The sequence below is a fragment of the Myotis lucifugus genome, unplaced genomic scaffold (genome assembly GCF_000147115.1).
Source record: "Myotis lucifugus unplaced genomic scaffold, Myoluc2.0 scaffold_435, whole genome shotgun sequence".
Taxonomy (NCBI): Eukaryota; Metazoa; Chordata; class Mammalia; order Chiroptera; family Vespertilionidae; genus Myotis; species Myotis lucifugus.
In genome coordinates this window covers 797,332-820,284 of record NW_005871483.1, presented here as the reverse complement: position 1 = coordinate 820,284, position 22,953 = coordinate 797,332, and the positions used below count along the sequence as shown (strand labels likewise).

Sequence of the window (22,953 nt, the reverse complement as noted above, 5' to 3'; positions counted from 1 at the left end):
TTTCTGAAGGCCTTACCGCAAACCATTCTAGACCAGAGGGCGGCAGACAGGAGGATCCAGCCAGAGGAACGAGATGCAGGTGACAGGTTAGCCCACCTCTGTGGGAGGAAGGCAGGGAGCGCGTCCTCTTTGGAGAATGACTGGCTTCTGACATGAGTTCTCCAGGCCGGGCTCCGGCCTGGCCCCTGAGAGAAAGAGGCTCAGATCTCTCCAGCTCCATGAGCCTCTGTCATCATCAACCGCTTCGTGATTGCAGTAGACCCCTAAGTAATCTCGTCCTCGGTTTTGCACCCCCTAATCCAGCGGCTCTCAAAAACCTGTGGGTCGAGACCCCTTTGGGGGTCGAACGACCCTTTCACAGGGGTCGCCTAAGACCATCGGAAAACACATATATAATTACATATTGTTTTTGTGATGAATCACTATGCTTTAGTTATGTTCAATTTGTAACAATGAAAATACATCCTGCATATCAGATATTTACATGACGATCCATAACAGTAGCAACATTACAGTGATGAAGTAGCAACGAAAATAATTTTATGGTTGGGGGTCACCACATGAGGAACTGTATTAAAGGGTCGAGGCATTAGGAAGGTTGAGAACCGCTGCCCTAATCCATTCCTTGCTACGTCATGACCCCCCGGGGCGAGGTCCTTTACACGGCTCACTGAGCTCTTCGTGATATGGCTCCTACGTCCCTCTCCAGGAATGCCTTCCTCCCTCCCCCCTCGCTACCCTCCAGCGATTTTAAAAACATGCTTTGCGTTCCAGGGGTGCTCCATTCTCTCTTGCCTCTAGGCCTCTTTCTGCTAGTTCCTGTAGACTGCCTGGTCCCCAGGCCCTTCCCCTGGTCTATGTTCTCGTCATCCTCCAGTTCTCCATTTAAACGTCACCTCATTAGGAAGCCCTCCTTGACTACCCCCAGAATTGGGTGGGGACCCCCTGGCTGCTCCCATAGTTTCAGCCTGACAGCCTTGTCTTCATGGGTGTGTACTCTTTGAAGCCTTATATTCCCAGAGCCTGGTACATAGAAAGTACTTAAACAGTATGTATTAAATGGTCAGCCATGGATGTTCTGTTCCCCCCAGAGCATCGGTGTTTTAACCAATGCCTTAAAGAAGGCTGATGCCGCCCTCGCCGGATTGGCCCAGTGGATAGAGCGTCGGCCTGTGGACTGAAGGGTCCTGGATTTGATTCCAGTCAAGGGCACATACCTCGGTTGCAGGCTCCTCCCCGGCCCAGGTCCTGGTCGGGGCTCCTGTAGGAGGCAACTAATCGATGTGTTTCTCTTACATCAATATTTCTCTCTGTCTTTCCCTCTCTCTTCCGCTCTCTCTCTAAAAATCAATAGAAGAATATCCTTGGGTGAGGATTAAAAAAAGAAAGCTAATGCCTTCACCCATGAGAATGGATCAGTGCTAGCAGTGGAGGAGGCTGAGACAGCATCCAGCCCAGGTGCTGAGCCACCTACAGAATTTTATAAAACCAGCTCCCTAGGCCCTGGCTCCATGCAGGAGCCAGGAAGCTGCAGTTGTAAAATTTACCTGAAGATTCGGAGGAAGACATTGGACTAATATTTGGGAACCACTGATTTAGAGTCCAGCTTCCTCTTTTTACAGAAAGGAAGACTGGAGGCCAAGAGAGGTTAAGTGATGTACCCAAGGTTGTCCAGCTTATAAGTAGCACAGCCTGGTGGGGGGGGGGGGGGCGGTGAGGACATCTTTTGATGTCAATTCCAGCTAAGAAGCCTCAGTCAGTGAGGCAGGCCAAGGGCCATGGGTAGGGGAGCCTTCGAGAAAGAACTCCCGCTGCCCCAGGCAAGTGCAGCCCAGTCTCCCTGGCAGCCTCTGCTGCCTGTGGCCAGCTCTGCCTCCCCGCTTTGGGGCCTAATATAGTAGTACTAGAGGCCCGGTGCATGAAATTCGTGCACTTGGGTGGGGGGTGGGGTGTCCCTCCAGCCCGGCCTGTGCCCTCTCACAGTCCGGGAGCCCTTGGGGGATGTCCGACTAATGGCTTAGGCCCACTCCCTGTGAGCCCAGCTCAGGGCTTCTGGCTGAGTGGCGCTCCCCCTGTGGGAGCGCACTGACCACCAGGGGGCAGCTCCTGCATTGAGCATCGGCCCCCGGTGGTCAGTGCGCATCATAGCGACCGGTCATTCCGCCATTCGGTCGATTTGCACATTAGCCTTTTATTAGAGGATATCTATCTAGAAGCATTTGTAACCTTCTGTTTCTCTTCAGAAAAGAAGCAGCGGGCAAAGATCCCTGAACAGTCCACACCCCCCATTCAGGAAGAACCCGAGCCTGTTAGCAATGTCCTACAAGGAGATGACATTCTGGCCTTGGCCATTAAGACGGAAAACTTGAAGAAGGTAAGGATGCAATCCAGGGAGCCCTTCCTGCAAGAGCTTTTCTCTCCTAGCCTGTGTGTTCTAGAACATCAACCATGTGCACCCTCTCCACCGCCTCCCTCCTCATAGGGCGGGTCTGATTCCATGGAAAAATCCACTGGACCTACGCTCTTTCCACTTCTGCAGCTAAAGGAATGTACTGTGTTTATCTGAGCATTCCTGAGAGTCATATAGAACCGCAGAGGAACGAGAGAATGAGGTGTCTTGCTCCCCATGGAGCCAAGAGCCATCATCCCCATTTCACAGACGGGAAAATGAGTTTAAGGAGCAAAGTCACAAATGCGGGTAAACCTGCTACTCCCTAACCCCAGGCTTTACCTGAAAGAATCGGGCACTTCTCACCTGAACTGTCTGAAGCAGCGGTTCTCAACCTGTGGGTCGCGACCCCTTTGGGGGTCGAATGACCCTTTCACAGGGGTCGCCTAAGACCATCGGAAAACACATATATAATTACATATTGTTTTGTGATTAATCACTATGCTTTAATTATGTTCAATTTGTAACATTGAAAATACATTCTGCATATCAGATATTTACATGACGATTCATAACAGTAGCAAAATTAGAGTTATGAGGTAGCAACGAAAATAATTTTATGATTGGGGGTCACCACAACTTGAGGAACTGTATTAAAGGGTCGCAGCATTAGGAAGGTTGAGAACCACTGGTCTGGAGGCATAAAATGTTTTTGTGTTTTTTTTTAAATCCTAACCAGAGGATATGTTTGTTTATGTATGTATGTATGTATGTATGTATTTATTTTAGAGAGAGAAGAAGGGGGAGAGAGAGAGAGAGAAACATCAATTGGTTGCTTCTCCTACATGCCCTAATGGGGATCAAACCTGCAACCTAGGTATGTGCCCTGACCTGGAATCGAACCCACAACCTTTAGGTGTACGGGACAATGCTCAACCAACTGAGCCACCCAGCCAGGGCATAAAATGTTATTTCCCCCCTCGAAGACATTATTAAGTCTCTTGTCTGTTGCAGAGGCGTTTTCCTCGACAGAGCATATGGACAGAGCGGGAGAAACAGATTTGTCCGCCTTCAGGAATTCCACAAAGGCTTCGGACAGAGGCGACGGGGGTGTGTTTCCTCCTCCCGATCTCACGTGGAATTCTCCTCTGTTTTGTTTCTTTACAGCAACACATTCCTCGCTTTATTGAAACAGCAGATAAATCTGACATTACCCAGAAATTTCTCATCCGTAAAGTCAAGCCCGAGGGTCCTGGGAGGAAGGTCCGCCACTTTGTAGCCCACCCTGCCACTCCGGATGCCACCACGAGGCCCCTGGACTACTCTGGTAGGTCCGCCCCGGCCCCGGCGCCGCCGGTCTCTGAGTTCGTGGGTCAGCCGTGAAAGAAAGCGGGGGGTCTCCGTCAGAAAGTGGCCCCCGGGAATCATTTACATCCGCTCGCTGCAGCTTGTCTTTCCCCTCCTCTCCCCGCTCCCCAGGCCCCCGTGAGAGTTTCTATAGCGGCGACCAGATCCTGCCCCACCACATCCTGGGGAGTCTCCACGACTTCAGGAGAATTGCAGTTGCTCAAGGGAACATGGAGGTTCGTTTGTACAGAGCTGCCTGGACGGGACAAGTCGCCGAATCCATTCCAGTCTCACACCTGGCAGAGCCAGGCAGGCCTGGGGTTAAAAAGACAGTCTAGTGTCTGGGCCCCGGAGTCTGAAGTGATAAGTGATCCTCCCCCCGAGCTCCAGCCCAAGTCAGGAAGTCACTCTGAGGACACAGGTGCCGCGGGGAACTCAGAGGCAATGGGGCGCCTGGCTTGGTTAGACTGAACCCAGAAAGGCATCAGGGTTCCGGGCCTGTGCTCCCTAACCGCCTTCTGCTCCCCTGTGCACCGGCTCCGTTTTCCCTGCTCCAAACACTGGCCTGCGCTCGTCCTTCCACAGCTCCAGGGCCACACAAAAGGCCTGCGTGTGTCTGACTTTCCCAGCGTGCGGTGCTGCTCGCTGTCTCGGTTCCTTCGCTTCCCTGGTTCCCAACTAAGAATCTCATTGGTCAGGGGCTAGCCTGGGGTCATCTAAAAAGGACTCAGTCACCCTGCAGGGGCGGGTGTCCGTGAGCATCGGTCGGAAGACAGACACACGGAAAGCTTTGGGACACAGCCTCAGCGCGAGGTCCCCATTCTGGGGGGAGGAGACTGGCAGCCGTTTCCAAAGCCCCCCTGGTTCTGGGACCTGTTTTCTGTCCCTCACAACCTTCGGCTCCTGAAGAGGCGGGATCCTCAGCAGAGTGGGGCGGACAGCAGGGACTTAGGCCTAGAGAGGTCTCGGCTCAGCCCCAGCGCAGTGCCTCTCACCACCCTCCACACGCACTTGTGCTTTTCAGCTGGCTGAGCTGATCCACACCCCACCCTGTCTGATGACCCTCGACTCAGCTGCAGAAGAGCCGAAGCAGGAAGCCCCCAAAGAGGAGAAGCCACCTCCCTGGGCCCCACCGCCTCAGCACAACTTCATGAAAAACTGGCAGCGCAACCTGGCCCTGTGGAAGAGGCAGCAGGAGGCCCTCAGCAGTGAGCAGAGAGGATGGGCGCCCGCCGGGCCCACCCGGCACCCAGGCCCTGTTGCCGGGCGTGTTCTCCCCCTGCGCCCGTCCAGTGACGGACTCGGGCTGAGCGCGTGGTGCCTGCCGTTCACTCACTCCCCAGTGTCTCTCCCTTGGCGGGTCCTGGGATCAGTCCAGGGATGGGGCTGGCCGGTGCTGAGTGCCGGGCCCCTGTTTGCTGCGATTCGGTGGAGGGGCTGCATTCTCGGCTCTTCTCTCTAGGACTCCTGAAGAAACCTGTCGGCGAGCTGCTGATGCACATCGGGGAGACCTACAGACAGATCCAGGAGGATCGGGCGGTCATCGACCGAATCTTGCCCACGCAGCACGATGGGAAGGTAAGGACGGCGCTCCCGCGTGCCCCGTGAGGAGGAGGTCTGGACACGGATGGCTGCCTGGGCGTGCACAGCGGGGGAACGTAACAAATCGATCCACTGCAAAGCCGTGTTAAGCCCTCAAGGCCTTTAGTAAAATGACATTATTGGTCCTATTATTGGGCGTTCAGGGACTGGTCAGTTACCTAATCCAGCCTGTGGTGGTCCGTGGTGGTGAATGTGAGGAGCAAGACAGCACAGGTCCTGAGTTATTAGAACTGTCTTAGTGTTCCCTCTCAAAGGCCGAGGCCCCAGCTTCTGGACGATCCAGGGTCCCCTGTTGTGTCTGACGTGCGAGTGCAGTGTCTGTGCCACCCACGCTGTCTGGGGCCAGGAAAAGGCTATCGAAGGGCGTCCTGAGAACAAGAAAGCGCTTGCTTCTCCCGCTCTCCTGGCTGCAGCGAACCCCCAGAGCGAGCGTCTGTCGTCCGTGGTGCCCCTGTCTCCCGGGCCCCCACCAGCCCCCCGCCAAGGTGTTCAGGTGACCTGACTTGTCTGCCCATCCTTGCCAGTGCTCTGAGGAGTCCAGTGGGTTCTGGAGTCGACTGGAATACTTGGGGGATGAAATGAGGGGTCTGGTCATAACGAAGACAAAAAGTCAGCGTGGCCTCCTGGAGCCCATCACTCGCATCAGGAAGCCGTACTCCATCCAGGAGGAGATGGGTGAGGAGCAGGGCACCTGGGGAGGGGGGAGGGGTGGGGAGGCAGACAGTGTGGCCCTGGTATGGGACCGACCGGGGATCAAGTCCCCTAACCCTCGGAGGTCCAGTCCCCACTTCAGTTAGACAGTGATAGATGGAAGAGGGGGCGGAAGGGAGTGAGATGGAGGCTCTAGGGCTGTGCGGCAGCCTGGCAGCCCTGAACCACTGTGGCCGCTGAGCACATGGAATGAGATGTAAGTGTAAACTATGCACTGATTCATACGAGAAATATCTCTATATATAAAAGCCTAAGCAACCGAATGACCGAACAACTGGTCAACAGGTCGCTATGATGCACACTGACCACCAGGGGGCAGACACTCAACACAGGAGCTGCCCCCTGGTGGTCAGTGCTCTCCCACAGCCAACCTTCCACGGCCCCTCCCCCTCCCCTGGCCGGCCGGCCCGATGGCCCTGATCGGGTCAGCTGGCCAACCTCCTGCAGCCCCTCCCCCAAGCCGGACAACCTCCCGCGGCCCCGATTGGCCCTGATCGCTGGCCAGGCCGAGGAACCCCACCCGTGCACGAATTCATGCACCAGGCTAGTCTTATTAATAATTTTAATACGGATTACATGTTGAAATGATAATATTTTTGATGCATTGGGTTAAACGGAAATGAATTCCCCCTGTTTCTGTTTACCTTTTCCAACCATCTAGGCCAGTGGTCGGCAAACTGCGGCTCGCGAGCCACATGCGGCTCTTTGGCTCCTTGAGTGTGACTCTTCCACAAAATACCACGTGTGGGCGCGCACGTACAGTGTGATTGAAACCTCGTGGCCCATGAGCAGAAGTTGGTATTTTGTGGAAGAGCCACACTCAAGGGGCCAAAGAGCCGCCTGTGGCTCGCGAGCCGAAGTTTGCCGACCACTGATCTAGGCAATTTTAAATTACGTGCCTCTCATTTGTGGCTTGCGTGCTATTTCTATTGGGTAGCGCTGCATGAAGGGCTGCCAGGGCCCCTGCGTTCAGAGCAAGCTCTTTGGCCTCTCTGGCCCCCGTGTCCACATCTGTGAAACACTGGCGAGGTTGTGAGAGGGTAAAATGAAGCATGGTGTTTATGAAGAGGTTCTGGCCCACTGCTAAACACTCAGTAAAAGTAGTGCTGTTGTTTTTATGCATTATCATCCGGAGATGTGGTGGTTTGGGAGCTCATTCTGCAGGAGTCCTGTGTAGGGTGGCCAAGGCGTAGGAATGGGGCAGGAGGACTGGAGCCCAGCTGCACAGGGAAGCCGTATCTCCCCACCCCCCCAAACCCGCCTCACCCCCATTTCCCAGAAATGGTGCTGGGATGGGTGTGTTCAAAGCTCTTGAGACTGAGGGGAAGGGGATACGGCAGCGGCCTGCACTGAGGGTCCTCGGACCCTGCGGCAGGATTGCTGGCCCGGAAGGATGCGCGGTACCGCTACACCTGGGATCGGAGTCTGTTCCTGATCTACCGACGCAAGGAGCTGCAGCACATCATGGCGAACCTGGGCTTCAGCCAGCAGGTTGGTCCTGTCTCCGGGCCCTGTCCGAGGCCCCTGAGGGGGGCACCTGTCTTCAGTCAGCTCATCTTTCCTGTCTTGGTCTCTCTGAGGATATTGATGGCCTGGAGGTGGTGGGCAGAGGGCAGCCTTTCTCAACGGTTACAGTGAAAGACTTTTTAGTGTTTGAAAAGAGCGAGAGAAGTTCCTCTGGAGACATAAGGAACTCGTGAGTCGGCCTGGGCCCTGGGGAGAGAGGTTGGGGAGCGGGGCTTCCCCCCGACGCTGCCGCTCCCCCCTCTAGCCCATTCCAGCACCTGTGCTCGCTTCCCCGTGGCCATCTGCTCCCTCCTAGCAACCAGCTCCTAATGGGGTTTCCCAGACATGCCTTCGCTGGTAAGGGGGCGCTCCGGCTGTAGTGACTCGGTGACAAGCAGCACTGTGTGTCCAAGAACCTCCCGCTGGCAGGAAGGGAGCCGGACAAGGCTGAGCTCCGGGGGAGCTGATGACGCCCCGGGGGAGGGCAGAGCTGGCAGCCACCGCTGGGGGCTCCATGTGACAAGACGATGGCAGCCTCGGGGAAAACGCACCATTGGCTTTCCTTACAGCGATTTACGGACCCATTACCCGGAGGCGGCCCCCATGCCTATTCTCGGCCCTTCTCTGCTGTTCTGCGGGAAGCCGGCCTGCTGGATCCGGGGCAGTAACCCTCAGGACAAGGTGAGCCTGCCTTCGCCCTCACCCACCTGCCGTCCGGATGGGCCTCCCTCGGGGGCGGTCTCAAGGTGACTGGCCGTCACAAGGAGCCTGCCGCCTCCTACGTGCATTTGTACCTGGCCTTGCACTCAGCATGTCTGAAAATGGGAACAGCCGTGCTCACTCGACCCAGAATAAAATCACAAGGCCGAAAGGAGAGAGTCACAAGCCACCCCGTTTGTGCCTCGTCCCCAAGAATGTGTGTAAGCAAACTTCCCCCCTCGGGCGTGGCTCTAAGAAGGTTCTGCAGTATTCTGTGGATGCTAAGGAGCAAAAATGTCCGTCAGGTAGAACGTCTGTTTTGTTCTCTCTTCTTACCGTTGATGGCACCTCAGGGACAGCCGCTATCGGGGTAGGACACCCCTCTGTCTGAGAGCAGCCAGGCCCCGGAGGCCCGGGACAAGGGGACATTCAGTGCCAGACCCAGAACAGTCCCTGGCAAACTGGGATGAGTTGAACCTCCCAGGCCAGGGCCTCCCTCAGAGACATGTCTCATGCCTCCTCCTCCTGCAGAAGCAGATCGGCATCGCTGTCCGCCTGACCTTTGAAACCGTGGAAAGGGAGAAAACGTCTTCGGAACTGACCGTGGTCAATAACGGCACCGTGGCCATTTGGTATGACTGGCGGCGGCAGGTTCAGCCGGACGCTTTCCAAGACCTGAAGAGAAACAGGACACAGCAGTTTTACTTTAATAACCGGGAAGGTACCTAGGAGGCACGGCCCCACCCACCTTGATGTCCAGAAGCGGACGTCTGGCGAGTTCAAGCCCCTCTTCCCTGCCTCCTCCCTTCAATTTCCTCCGTGATGCGTGTTATCTCCCAGCTGTTCATGTCTGTTGGGGGCAGGGAGGTGAGCCCCGGGGGAGGGGGAGCATTCTAGGGGTTCAGGTACATTGCACAGACCCGAGGCTGGGAGGACCAGCTGGGCCTGTTTCGGGGGCTTTCCCGTTTCAGCATTGAAAGTCCCCCAACCCAGGAAAGCCCTCCTCCCCGGGCAAAGCCGGACGGTGGGTCACCCTGCCTGGGGCTCAGTTACACGTATCACCAGAGGCTTAGGGCCTAGCCACCTGCAGACACGCGGGCGTGGGGCTCAGAGAGCCCCTTCTCGGTGCACACCTCTGTCTCTGCCCCCTCAGGTGTGATTCTGCCTGGAGAAACGAAGACCTTCACCTTCTTCTTCAAGTCTGTGAATGCTGGGATCTTCTGGGAATTTTGGGAGTTTGTAACTCACCCCACCCTGTTAGGGGGTGCCATCCTGCAGGTCAATCTCCACGCAGTCTCCCTGGCCCAGGACATTTATAGGGATGAGAGGACGTTACTGGAGGTAAGGGAGCCGGGGCTCGGCCCCGCGTGGACATCAGCGAGGTCCCTCTGGTGTCCTTCCTAGCACTGCCTGCAGGCGTCTTGTTTCTCTCGGCCAGTCTTGCTCAACAAACCACCTCCCAGGTGAGGTAAAAGATGGGTGGGCAGGCAAGAGTGGGGCGGCTTTGAGCCCCACCATGCCTTGCTCCCACCGCCAGGAAGAGATGAGACTGGGCCTTCAGGGGCAGACTGCGTGGAAGTACTTGAGCACAGACCCAAGGAACGACCCTCAGCCGGGTACTGTTTTTGTTCCCTGCTGTTTGGTACCCTCCAGTGGAGTTGCCTTTAACTGGCAAGACTTCAAAACCACAGACAGCAATTTACCCAGGAGGCGGGGGGGGCCGGCACCCAGGAGTGAGTGTGAGGTGGGAACAGGGCATCTGCTGGGCCCCCACCGCGTCCATCGCCTGGCCACCCAGCGTTGCTCTTTGTGGGGTTCCGTGGAAAGCTGTGCTTTTCTGTTCACTGTGGTCCCCAAACACAACCCGGCTGCTTCGGCCGAGGCTCAGCCTGCGGCGATCAGAGATAATCTTGACACATGCAATGTCTGCTTTGTTTGCTAGTCTAGGACTGGCCTCTCTCGAGATGACCCTGTTTCTGTGATACTGGCTGTGTGGCCAAGTCACATGCCCAGCAAGGCCCGAACCGTGCTGCCCCTGGCCCCGGCCCTGGCCTTCCTAATCCATGGGAAATGCCGCCGGACCTCCTGGCCCCTCCAGGGAGCAACTTCTCTGGGCCTGGTTCCTCCTCGGGATCCTTTCAGCCTCTTTTAGGGAGCAAGGATGTTTGGGGAGACCCAGGGAGTTTTGAGTCTGGGAATAGTTGTGTGCACGTGCGTGTGTGTGTGTGTGTGTGTGTGTGTGTGCGTGCGTCAGACAATGGCAGGAACCCAACCCCTAGGAAGGCACAGAGCCCCGAGGGACCTGGCTCCCCTCGGGGTGCAGCATGGGTTTCGAAGGCCTGAGCTGTCGTCTCGTGCCACCTTTCCTCCCCCAGAAGGAGCTGGCCTCCCACGAGGCGGTCACCATCGCGCAGAGCATGCTGCAGGAGCTGCTGGGCGGCATCCTGACCCCCGAGCGCGTGCCGTCGCCCGTGGACGCCTACCTCACGGAGGAGGACTTGTTCTACCACAGGAACCCCCAGGTACAGCCCCGCACTGGCCCCCGCCCCTGTGAGTGCCCTGGGTGGGAGGAATAGCAACCCCACCCCCACCCCATGCACCAGGACCTGTGCTGAGCGTCTTCCATGAGAAACTCACTTCACTTCCCAGCAGCCCTGTGAGATGGGCACCACTACTTTTTTCTTAAAAAAAAAAAAATCTTTATTGTTGAGAGTATTACAGATGTCCCCCTTCCCCCCTCACCACTGCCTCTGTCCACCCAGTTCCTGCCCCGCCCCAGGCCTTCACCACCCTATTGTGTGTGCCCATAGGTAATGCATATGTGCACATAAGATGTTTAATCTCTTCACCGCCCCCCCGCAACCCTCTCCTCTCTGAGACTCGTCAGTCCGTTCCATGTTCCCATGGAGATGGGCACTATTTCTATCCGATGTTACCTGGGGGAACGGTGGCCGAGGGAGGTTAAGTAATTTGCCCAAGATCACGTAGCTCCTAAGTGGATGCTTGGTGAGAACAGTTTCACCAACTCCTTTGTTCAAACCCAACGTTACTTGGAAGCTCACATGCAAAAAAACGCTTGAAGCTGGAGATGCTCAGGTTGCGGGGGAAGAGGAGTTATCCTCTGGCTAGAGCCACTCCTGCTGGTCCCTTCCCTGCCTCCTCCATCCGTGCTCTTCAGGGAATGGGGAAACCGGCCCAGGTCCACGGGCTCTGGTGCCCCCAGCCCCCCCAGCCCAGCCTCCCCGTCACGTGCCTTCCCTCGCCTCTGCTGCAGCTGCACTACCAGCACCAAGTAGTGCAAAACCTGCATATACTGTGGCACCAGTACATGGTCCTGCCCTACAAGGCCGAGGAAGGCAGGCCAAAGGACGACGAGCAGGCAGGAGCCCGGGCCTGGGCGGCCAGGACCCAGCCAGGCTATCTGAGCAAGTCCCCGGTGCAGGTGGACTCTTTGACCTACCCTAAGGGCTCCGCCTTGGAGCCCCAGCAGGAGAATGCATACGTCAAGGAATCCCAAGATGGTTCCAGGCCCCAGAGGGTCCGAGTAGGGGCCAAGACTTCTCCATGGAAGAGCATCATGGAGAAGATCCTGGTGGAGGGCAGCCGGGACTGGGACAGCACCAAGAGCTGGGAGCAGGCGGGCCTCCCACCGCCCGAGTGGAACCTCTGCCTGGAGGACTTCAGGGAGGTGGGTCCCTGACGCTGACGGCGTGGGTGGGGAAAACAGCTCTGGCACAGCGGGGTGAGGGAGGGCCCCAGCAGCGCCTCTCGCCCCCACGGGCCAAGAAAGAAAACCTCCGAGGGCCCGGAGAGAGCCGTCTCGGGGGTCATCTCTTTCTGTCTCGGGGGGCTAGGCCCCTGTGGTGCCGGAGGGGCTCCCTCTCTGATCCTGGCACACCTTGCAAAAGGGATTCGTGGGAACAGATATCTGAAGGAGGCCCCAGGCTCCCACGGAAGGCAACCCCAGTCAGGTTCCCCATGGCTACATCGCCTCCCGCACCCCTGTCCTCACAGCACCACCCCTGTCACTAGAGGACACGGGGACCCTTGGTGTCCCGGGCACAAGGGTTGCTCATGGTACCCGTGACCCTGCCAGGAAGTGATGATGCTCCCCGAGGAGAACCAGAGAGAAGATGCCCTCATCAGGCTCAACAGAGCAGCCCTGGAGCTGTGCCAGGGACAGAGGCCACTGCAGTCTGACTTCCTGTACCAGATGTGGTAGGTGCCCCACCAGGCGAGCCAGCCTCATCTCCTCCCCTCCGTGGCATCGGGCCAGGGTGCTATGCAGGCAGTCCCAGCATGCAAGGGTGCGGAGCTCCCCTGAGCTCAGGCCGCCGAAAGATGCTCCCACAGTCCGTGCTCGGCACCTGCCGCAGCCGCCCCTGCAGCCACCTGCTGCTCCCTGCGGAGCCGTTACAGCGGAACAAGCACCTGGACCTTCATTTTTTTCTCATCCTTTGTTCCTTCTCAACGAGCAGAGGAATGAATGGAGGAGAGGCCAGAGGGCGGTGAGAAGAGGGGCGTATTCCACAGAAAGCCTCACTTCTCGGTTATCGGCCTTCCTGTCGCCGGTTTGGAACTTGTGTGGAAAGGCTTGGGGTGGGGGGTGGGGGTGGGGCTAAGTTTTCGCAAGGCCCTCAGAACACATCCCTGGGAGCCTGGAGCTGGGAATCTCGATCAAGGTCCAGCCATGGTTTCAAACGCTTGCCCAGGTGCTGGTGAGGATGCTGGCTGGACAGGGGCATGGCATGTCCCTGGCGGCTCCTGGCACCAGTGTCTTGGAAGGGAAGGATCGAAACCTCTGCAGGTTCCAGGGCAAATGAAGGGCGATGGCTTCTCTCCAGTGTGTCTTGTCCTCTAGTTTTCAGCTGTGGCGGGACTTGATTGACGGCCTGGTGAGCCACTCCCTGTGGCTGAGGGCTCTGCTGGGCCTGCCTGAGAAGGAGACCGTCTATCTGGACGTGCCGGAAGAGCTCGGTCAGACTCTGCGCCGCCTGCCTGCGCGCGCTCTTCCCCGTCCCGCTGCCTCCGCCCTGCACCCCCTCTGGGGGGACCTCTGTTGATCCTTGGAGTAGGCCCCTGCTCCCCTTTCATCTGTTGCCAAGGTTTGGAACCCAGAAGTGACCTTAGTACCGGGGTTCCCGTCCCTCGTTGTACAGATGGCATCTCAGGAGGATTAAAGGGTTTGCCCGAGCCGTCCACGCGGGAGTGGCGGAGCCGGGACGAGACGCAGGCCCCTTGCCCCTGCCCCACAGTCCCGTTCCACAGGGCCATCCATCCACCCCTGAACCCGGGGCTCGGCTCCTCGTCTGTGGGAATTCTCTCCAGGCTGCCGAGAGCACTGGGCTTCTCCTGACTCCCGCGTATGGGCGCAGCCAGGCCACAGTCCACACTGTCTTCCATTCACCTCCCTCAGCTCGGAAAACACCTTCCGCCATAGAGACAAAGGTGGCTTCCGGGAGAGCTGGGAAGGAGGACCGGAAAGGGGCGGCCCAGGAAAGGAAGCAGTTGGGAGTCAAAGACAAAGAAGATAAGAAAGCAGCCAAGATGCCAGGGAAAGAGGCAGGTTCCGGGACACGGTCTGGCCCGGGGGGCGACACGGGCTCTCGCGGTGAGCTGTTCTGGAGCAGGCCCGGGACCTCCCTCCGGGGCTCACGAAGGCGACGCGTGTCTCCTCTCTCCAAGCAGGACCGTCTGAACAGCAAGAAGCAAAAGGCAAAGGACGACAAGAAACTTACGAAATCTTCCAGTCGGGACAGGCTCTACGTGGAGGACCCTGCCCCTGACATCATCGTCACGTCTCAGGAGCCCATCGATCCCCTGGTCATGGAGAAATACTCCCAGAGGATGTACATGGAGGTGAGGGCACGGCCCAGGGCTCCGCCCTCCTCTCCCTCACACCCGGTCCTTCTGCAAATGATAAGTGCCTACTGCATCCACAGTGGAAGCGGCGCTGCCCTTGAGAGGGGCAGCCTGTTGTGCGAGACAGACTTCGTGAATGGCGATGAGCACTGAGGAAGAGAGAACAGACCAGAGCCAGGGGGGGCGACAAAAGGCCCAGGGGGAGCAGCGTGGGGGGGCGGGGGGGCTCATCGAAAAGGTGACATCAAACAGACTTGAAGGAAGGTGGGGGAGGCCCTGTGGACCCCTGAGGAGCAGTGCCCTAGGGAGAGGAAGCAAGGAATGCCAGGGGAGGGAGGAGCCAGGAGGACAGGAGGCAGAGGGGCCACCAAGAGGGGGCAGGTCATGTGGGGCTTTGTAGGCTATGTGAGGACTCGGGGTTTTTCTGAGTGAAACGAGAAACCATGCAGGGATTTGAATAGAAGAGGGACATGGTCTGACTTTGGGGAAATAGACTCCGTGTGTCAGAGGGCATCTTGGCCGGCCTGTTCCTTGGGGGGAACACCGCGCCGAGTGGATTTCTAGCAAGCATCAGGGTTTTGAAACCCCAGAGAGACTTCATGGCAACTCCCTCTTCAGCAGGAGGCCCTGAGGAACTCATCGTGTGTTGTGTTGGGTTTGCAGTTGCTGTTTGTTTTGGGCGCGGGGAGGGGGGCGGTCCACAAAGCCACATTCAGTCTGTCCGTCTCACGGCAAGGCTTTGTCTGCCTCTGGCGTGGACAGCTGGGTGGCTGGGATTATGTCTGCACTGTGGGGACACCCTGGATCTCATTTGATCAGAAGCTCCATTTGCTGCTGGTGACATCCCTGAGATGTCTGAAGGCTGATGGAGGCAAGTTACCGTAGGTCTCTGAGGACCCGTGCGGTGGCCTTTCTCAGCCTTCTGAAATTAAGAGTCGACTTGCTGAGGCCTGTGTGGTCCCAGCCCCACTTAGGGAACAGTTTTGGAAACATTTCAGGATGTGGATCTGTGATCTTACAGGAAGGAAAGTTGGTGCCTGTGAGGCCAGAGTAGGATTGGGCCACCCCAAAGGAGTAAATGGGCACTGCTCCCCGGACCCCAAGAATTGCCCCTTTAACCATCCTGGGCCCCCAGTGTCCCCATACGTCCCAGGGCCCAGACTGGTTTGAAAAACGCAACTCTCTGCAAAAACCAAAGTTCTACAGAAATTCTCACCACACTGGTCTTGTCCCCTCTTGAGCTGTTCTCAGTGTGGAGTGAGCATGCCCACCCTCATCACACAGTGGGTGCTCCCTCGTGGAGGCGTTTTCCACAGAGCAAGCCGTTGCCTGTGACGTTTGTCCTGTTCTTCCAGGTCTATGGGCTGCTGGACACCATGGTGACGGACCTAATGGTTCTGGCTGATGAGCTCAACCCCCAAAGGGACGATGAGCAGCCTTTGCGTCCTTGCACTTGACTCAGGTGCCCAAGCAGCCTTCCGGGCAACTGGTTAACAAACAAATCAATAAAGAACCTTTAAGTTCCTACCACTTCCCTCGGGCTTCATGTCGTGAATGCCGCCTCCTTGATGAAATCAGCTCATGGCCCAGGTCCTCCCAGGTGGTCCCACCTGCCGTCAGGCCTACCCCACCCCACCCTGTCTCGGTTCCCGGAGTCACCCAACAGGCAGAGAGAGAAACGCACCTGGGGAGGTGATGTGTGGGATGATGAACCTCAGAGCAAGTGGGTAGCAGGAGAAGGAACGGAGCGGATGGTAGGACAGATAGCATCACCCCTCCTAGTTCCTGCTCCTGGCCCTCCTCGCCCCACACGTTTGGGGTAGCGCTTCCCGGAGCCAGGTCTTCCCCAAGTGTCATCACCAAGTGTGACAATGTGTGAGACTCGGAAACTAGACGCCCGGAGACCTGGCTCCCTGAGACCCGCCCACTGCAGCTGGGGCCGAGGGCCCTGTCCCAGGTCTGAGGGCATGCTCGCCGTCCTCTTCACCCCTAGAGGCTGGATCCGTTTGTCCTCAGCCAGAGGACACTGTTCCGGATTTCAGCGTGTGATCCTACAGCAGTGGTTCCCAACCTTCCTAATGCCGCGACTCTTTAATACAGTTCCTCATGTTGTGGTGACCCCCAATTTCATTGTTACAAATTGAACATCATTAAAGCACAGTGATTAATCACAAAAACAGTATGTAATTATATATGTGTTTTCCGATGGTCTTAGGCGACCCCTGTGAAAGGGTCGTTCGACCCCCAAAGGGGTAGCGACCCACAGGTTGAGAACCGCTGTCCTACAGGAAGGAAAGCTGGCACCTGCTAGACTCAGCGGTTCTCAACCTGTGTACGCGACCCCTGAAAATACATCCTGCAGATCAGATATTTACATGACGATTCATAACAGTAGCAAAATTACAGTGATGACGTAGCAACGAAAATAATTTTATGGTTGGGGGTCACCACAACATGAGGAACTGTATTAAAGGGTCGTGGCATTAGGAAGGTTGAGAACCACTGTTAGAGCCTCTGGCCTCCTTGCGCCACTTTTCTGCCTTAAAACCGGCCTCTGGACTTTACCCTCCGCCCCTCTCTGGGAGAAATGTGAAGTGGGCAAGAGATGGCTCTTGGGAAGAAAGGTGCTGTTAGCTCAGACTCAGTACCATCCTTGTTCTCTGGCCCCCAGGCTCCCCGGGTCTGACAAACAGCGTTGCTAATGGTGGGCTTGTTGCCTGAAGTGCCGATGGAGCAGAGGTGGGACTGGGAGGCTGAGGGGGTGGCCACAGTCTCCCACCCGCGTGGTTTTGCATTCGGTGCTTCTGCTAAGGAAGGACCTCGTGGGCCTCGAGCCTCCTTCCGTTGAGGCAGAGGAGGAGGTTTAGAGAGAGCAGAGCACTTCCTGTTGTCGAGGCAGAGAAGGGGCTGTGCCTGGAGTCCTGATGCCCCTGCCAGGATGGCCGAGAGGGCCAGCTGGGAGCCCACAGCGGGCATTAACTACAAAAAACGCCAGCCCCGGGGGAAGGTCCTTCTGGGGAGTGGGGGTGGGGGGCTGGAGCCCCCTGGTCGTCTCCCGTTGAGGAGGCAGGGGAAGGGTTAACTCGCTGCAGGGTGGGAGTGGGCCACCAGCACAGGCTCTCAAGCAGCACCTCCCCCCTGGGGCACTGGCAGCAGGCAAGCCTCCCACCCACCTCGGAAGGTGCCGCCGCCTGGCCAGCAGGAAGGGGTTAACACGCCTGCGCTGCCGCCTGTGTCCTGTTACTGCTGAGGCAGACCTGCCCGGCCAGCTGAGCAACTTTCCTTCCGAGTGCTGCCTGCCGGCCGGGCATCCAGGAGACCAGCGGACAAGAGGCAGAGCTGCAGCCCATTCTGGGGACCCTGCCGCACCCCTCCGAGGGGTCCGCGCCTCCTGGGAGAGGGTGGGTCTCCGGGACAAGGGTGGCTGGTGGATGGCTCTGGGGACGCTCCTGAAGCTGTGCCGTCCCCCTGCCGTGCAGGTTGGAGGGTCATTGCAGAGGCTGCTTGTGGTCCCGGGGCAGGGACCGAGGGAGCCTGCACCAGAGGTAAGCTGGCCCCTCCCTGGCAGCGGCGGTGCCCGAATGGAAGGTTTGGGGCTTAGTCTCCCTCCCAGGTTGTGGGGAAAGGGGCGAGGAGGGCAGGGTGGTGGGGTGGGCCCCCAGTGGCTCTCCTGCCTGCAGCCCCTCCCTCCCTGCTGCCCCCAGGAAGAAGGACTGGGGGCTTGCTCCCCATCCTGGGACTAGCATCTTTGGTGGCATTCCCCATAGATTCCTGCTCCTCTCTACCAACCCCTTCTCCTCAGCCCCGATGCACCTTTAGGCTCAGGGCATCCCCTACCCAACTCCAGTGCCCCCAGTACCTAAGCTTAGAGCCAGAGGGCACCACCCTGTCCCTCCAGCAGCAAGCATTAGGGCACTGCCACTCCCCCCCTCCCCACTGTGCCTGCTGGACCCGATGGGGGCAGGGGCCAGAGTCTGCCTTGGCAGACAGAGGATGGGAGGGGGTGTGCACTGGTGGGGCACCCACAGACACTGGAAAAACTCTAGACATCTGGGTTCCTTCCAGCTCCCGGAACCCTCACTCTGGGGATGCCACCTGCTCCTCAGTCCTGACAGGCCCCCCAGTCCTCTGGGCCCTGGGAAGAGCAGCCCCCTCCCCGCTATAACATTCCCCTTGGGACCCTAATATAGGTGAGAGCTGACACCTGCCCCCTTCCCCAAGCTGGTCCCACCCCCTGCTGGCCCTGGGTGCCCCCTGACCCTCCCCAGTGGATCCCTCCCTCCTCCTCTGCCCTCCTGCCCCTCCTGCCCTCTCCCCCATCTCTGAATTGGCCTCTCAGGCCCTGCCTTCTCAGTGTCCTTCCCTCCACCTGACAGGGTCTGGCTCAAGGTCACTGCAGTAATTCCATACCGGGCTGCCCGGCCGCCACTGCCGCCGCCACTGCCGCCTTATCGGCTGCTGGGTTTCTGTTTCACTCCCTTTTATTTCTGGGCATATTGTGTTCGATAAAACCCTTTGCTTGTAACACCGCTGGCAGCGCTCCCAGCCGCTCCCTCCCGCGTTCCTTCCTCTCCTCCACCCTCCCCTCCACGCTCCCCGGGCCTCACCCTGCCCCCTTCTTCCTCCCTACCTGGTTCCCTTCGGACTTCAGGTGTTTCGGACCCCTCCCTTCCCCCCGGGCTTGGGCAGAGGTGTGCAGAGAAGGCTCCTCCGTGCCCACCTCCCCGGAGAAAAGTCCAGGCAGGGCTGCAGGGCCCACACCGAGGGCCCCTCCCACTACCCCTGGCGGCTGGAGGGCCAGGCAGCGCTCCTACTTAGAGCACGAAAGCCTGAAGATACTGCTGGTTTCTGCAGCCACCTCCGAGAGGGCAAGCATCTAAGCGGGCTTTAGGCACAAATATTATCTCTGGGCGGGCTTTGGGGCACAATTATTTCTCATCTTGACTCTGCCACCTGCCAGCCCACCGGTTAGAGAGGTAAAGACAGGTCTGAGTCACTTGTGAGGGGGAGGGCAGGAGTTAAACAAGTGTTGGCCAGTGGCATCCCCTCAGAAGGCCGGCCGGACAGAAAGCGGGCAGACAGAAGGTAGGCAGTGCTTGCATGAAGCACTCTACATCCCTCCGGGTGCCCCGTGGGAACCCCGCATTTGGGTGAAGCTCTCCCAGGCCCCTGGCCCCTTTGAAATGAGCTCAGTGTTGGCAGGACTGGGTGGAGGGTGAACTGAATTTAGGGGTGAAGGGGGTAAAACAAACTCCTTCTGACTCCCACTGAGCCCCAAGGCAGAGCTGAGAGGTGCAGCCTCTGTGGGTGCCGTGGGTGCTGGTATTGGTGGGGGTTCATTGGTGAAGTGGAGGCTCTGCAGGTCCAGGCAGCGTGTGTGTGTGTGTGTGTGTGTGTGTGTGTGTGTGTGTGTGTGTGAGTGTGTGTGCCCATGCCCGTGTGTACCCGTACCAGAGTAATGGTGATGGCAGGACCCTGGTCTGGGTTTCTGGTAGGGCCGTGGGAGAACATTTGTCTGACTTGGGCCTGGGTTCTTTCTCAGCAGATGGCCTGGTCCCATGACTGTCGGGAGGGCATAGGGCTGGCCCTGACCCCCTGCGGCTGGGGTATCAGAGTTCTGCCCTGGGCTCTGGGCCTTGGGGCTTTGGGGAGCCCAGACTGGCGTTGACCTGAGGGAGCTTACTTTCTGGCTGAGAAGGTGGGGCTGAGACAGTAGAGCAATCCTATGAATTAATTACAGAAGTGGTGACACTGACAGTCAACATTGGAATAGTCTTCTGGAGACCTCGGTGTGAGTGCAGCTCTGCCTCCTACGTGCTGTGTGGCTGTGGGCAGGCCGTGTCCCCGCTCTGGCCTCAGTGCTCTTGTGTGTACAGCGTGGGTGGTGGCAGCTAAATCTCTTTGAGAGGCAGCCTCTCCCAATACTCCTTCCTCCCTCCCGAGGCCCAGCTCACAGTATTCCCTCTGAGCCATCCTTCCCACACCTTGCTGGCTCACTCCTCCTCTCCCTTGGCTTCAGATCTCTGGTCTCACCTCAACCGTCACCTCCTCTGGGGAGTCTCCCCTGATTTTCCTGTGCCCCTCTGCACTCCCACGCCGGGCTGTGATTGTCTGTAGCCTCTCCATGGGGCTTAGGTGCACCAGGACGTGAGCCCTGTGTCTGGCTCAGAAGGCCCCAGGAAATAGTATTACGTGAATCAAGCTACAAAATTAACAATATGAGGAGAGAAAAGTGAGAACTGAGAAGTTGGAAGGGATAGGTCTTAAGCTAGATCCTGGCAGAAAGGGGAGAGGGAACCAAGCAGAAGCTAGGCCAGTAGGCATACCTGGGGGGGTCATTGTCATGTCCCCCAATAAGGGTAAGGACTGGGGTGTGTCTGCCGGGGTTTATCCTAACTCCCCACTTACGAGCTCTGTGATCTTGGACAAGTCAATTAATCCGCTCGAAGCCTCATTTCTCCCCTCTGTGAACGGAGAAAATAATAATAGCAGCATCTTGTAGTGTGACGGTGAAGATAAATGAGCATGCAAGGCTAGAAGTGCCTGCTAAATCATAACTAAATTAAGAAACATAACAAATGCCTGCTGAAGGCTATTCCTGGCAGCAGGGACACCCTGCACAGGCCTTCGGGGGGTGACTGAGTGGCCAGCGGGGTGGGCCACTGCCCCTGAGTTGCAACCCCCCTCTCTTCCTCAGACCCATGTGGAACCCAAGGACACAGCCGCCCTGCTGAGAGCGCGGCGGCCCCTCCTTGGAAACCGTGACCTCGCGGCGGCGGCGACGGTGGCCCTCGGCCCTCCACCTCCGGCTGGGGCGGGGGGCGCCCATCTCCAAGTCCCCAGCCATGACGACCTCCGCGCTGCGGCGCCAGGTGAAGAACATCGTGCACAACTACTCGGAGGCGGAGATCAAGGTGCGCGAGGCCACCAGCAATGACCCCTGGGGCCCGCCCAGCTCGCTCATGTCCGAGATTGCGGACCTGACCTTCAACACGGTGGCCTTCGCCGAGGTCATGGGCATGCTGTGGCGGCGGCTCAACGACAGCGGCAAGAACTGGAGGCACGTGTACAAGGCGCTGACGCTGCTGGACTACCTGCTCAAGACGGGCTCGGAGCGGGTGGCCCACCAGTGCCGGGAGAACCTCTTCACCATCCAGACGCTGAAGGACTTCCAGTACGTCGACCGCGACGGCAAAGACCAGGGCGTCAACGTGCGCGAGAAGGTCAAGCAGGTGATGGCCCTGCTCAAGGACGAGGAGCGCCTCCGGCAGGAGCGGACCCACGCCCTCAAGACCAAGGAGCGCATGGCGCTGGAGGGCATGGCCATGGGCAGCGGGCAGCTGGGCTTCAGCCGCCGCCAGGGTGAGGACTACGGCCGCTCGAGGGGCTCTCCGTCCTCCTACAATTGTGAGTGGGCCTTGGGTGCACGGCTGGGGACAGTAGAGGTGCCTGAGTTCCAGTCGTGGCCCTCGGACCTCAGAGGGATGCCATGAGGATTCCGTGAGATAAGGATGGTAAAGTGTGAGGCAAAATGCCCTGCACATAGTAGGTGCTCAGCAAGCTAGGGTAAACAATGACGCTGGTATGCATTTGTTGTTGTTGTTGGGTCACTGTCTGGTGGGACGGTGTGGGGGAGAAGTACAGGCTCTGGAGTCCAGGAGCATCCCTTCCCCCGCCCCTTCCAGGCTGTGTGGCCTGGACAACCAGCTCTCTGAACCTCAGCGTCCTCACCCATTAAGTAGGGACCATCTTGTCTACCTCAATTGTTTGATGCGAGAATGAATGAGACCAGGCCCAGGAAGTCCTCAGCCCTTCACCCAGACACACGGCACACCGTGCTCCATCGGTGGCATTCCCCATCACACCCCCCACACACACACACACCTCGAGGGCCCTGTCCTTGAGAATGGGGGTGGCCAATGAGCACCTCCCGTCCTTCCTCTCCATCCTGGTGGGGGCTTCCCTGGTCCGAGATTTACTCAGAAGGGCCCTCCTTTCATAAAGCCCCCGGCAGTGCGCTGTGGGCTCTGAGAGCCGTGACCTTGGTTGGAGCATCTCACCCTCCCACCCCACTTGACCTCAGGCTGCATGGGGCCCAGCTGGAAGAGTCGGGGGACCTGGGTTCAAGTCTTGCTGCAGGACTCTGACCAGGCACCCCTTAGAGCTGTTGGGGGTCTGCAAAGGAGGGACTGGGATCTTTATGGGGTGGGATAGGAGACCTTACACGGCCTGGCCCCCTGGGGCCCTCGGATGCCTGCTGTTCTCTTCCCCCCATTTCCCTCTCTGAGCCTTCGCCTCTGGAGGGGAAGGGGTGTGGGAGCCCACGGGCACCTGTGTGGTCACAGAAGCCATGATGGTCATTGCAGCTTCCTCCTCATCTCCCCGCTACACCTCAGACCTGGAGCAGGCCCGGCCCCAGACGTCGGGAGAAGAGGAGCTGCAGCTGCAGTTGGCCCTGGCCATGAGCCGCGAGGAGGCTGAGAAGGTGAGGCCCCTCCCGGGCAGCCCAGGGGGCCCCCCAGCTGGGCTGGGCTGAGGGTGGCATGGGGAGGGAACTGGAGGGGGAAGGAGAGGTGCCTACATCCCCACACCCTGACTCTCGGGCTACCCTACTATGGGCCCCAAAGCCCTGGTCCTGCTCCCAAGGACAGCACAGGGCCTGTCTGTCCCTGGGATTGTCCCTGCAGGGACCACTTCCCGCTTCCAGTCCCCTCTGGCTGGGCCTGGAAAGGATAGTGAGTGTGTCATGGGTTGGAGTAGATGAGTGTGGTACGGCCTGCGGCCGCCTCATAGAGGGGAAGGGAGTGCGTATGCTGACACACACATTCCCAGGAGAC

General features: G+C 58.2%; 2 protein-coding genes across 2 annotated transcripts in view; both read left to right on the top strand.

Moving 5' to 3' along the window:
* Window positions 1–1,778: 1,778 nt before the first annotated feature.
* MYCBPAP (MYCBP associated protein) lies at window positions 1,779–15,634 on the top strand. The gene is made up of 18 exons (XM_023744211.1): window positions 1,779–1,782; window positions 2,244–2,374; window positions 3,557–3,716; window positions 3,869–3,972; window positions 4,761–4,944; window positions 5,199–5,314; window positions 5,863–6,013; window positions 7,425–7,540; window positions 7,630–7,745; window positions 7,918–8,236; window positions 8,786–8,975; window positions 9,408–9,595; window positions 10,630–10,776; window positions 11,529–11,942; window positions 12,351–12,472; window positions 13,116–13,231; window positions 13,671–14,113; window positions 15,472–15,634. The coding sequence occupies exons 1-18, from the start codon at window positions 1,779–1,781 to the stop codon at window positions 15,571–15,573; spliced, it is 3,123 nt and encodes a 1,040-aa protein (XP_023599979.1). The 3' UTR covers window positions 15,574–15,634.
* Window positions 15,635–17,266: 1,632 nt separating this feature from the next.
* The window catches only part of EPN3 (epsin 3), a 9,003-nt gene continuing 3,316 nt past the window's right edge, over window positions 17,267–22,953 (top strand). Inside the window, 3 exon segments of the mRNA XM_014468203.2 lie at window positions 17,267–17,661; window positions 20,814–21,523; window positions 22,483–22,601. Coding sequence (XP_014323689.1) covers window positions 20,962–21,523; window positions 22,483–22,601 — 681 coding nt within the window. The 5' untranslated portion in view covers window positions 17,267–17,661; window positions 20,814–20,961.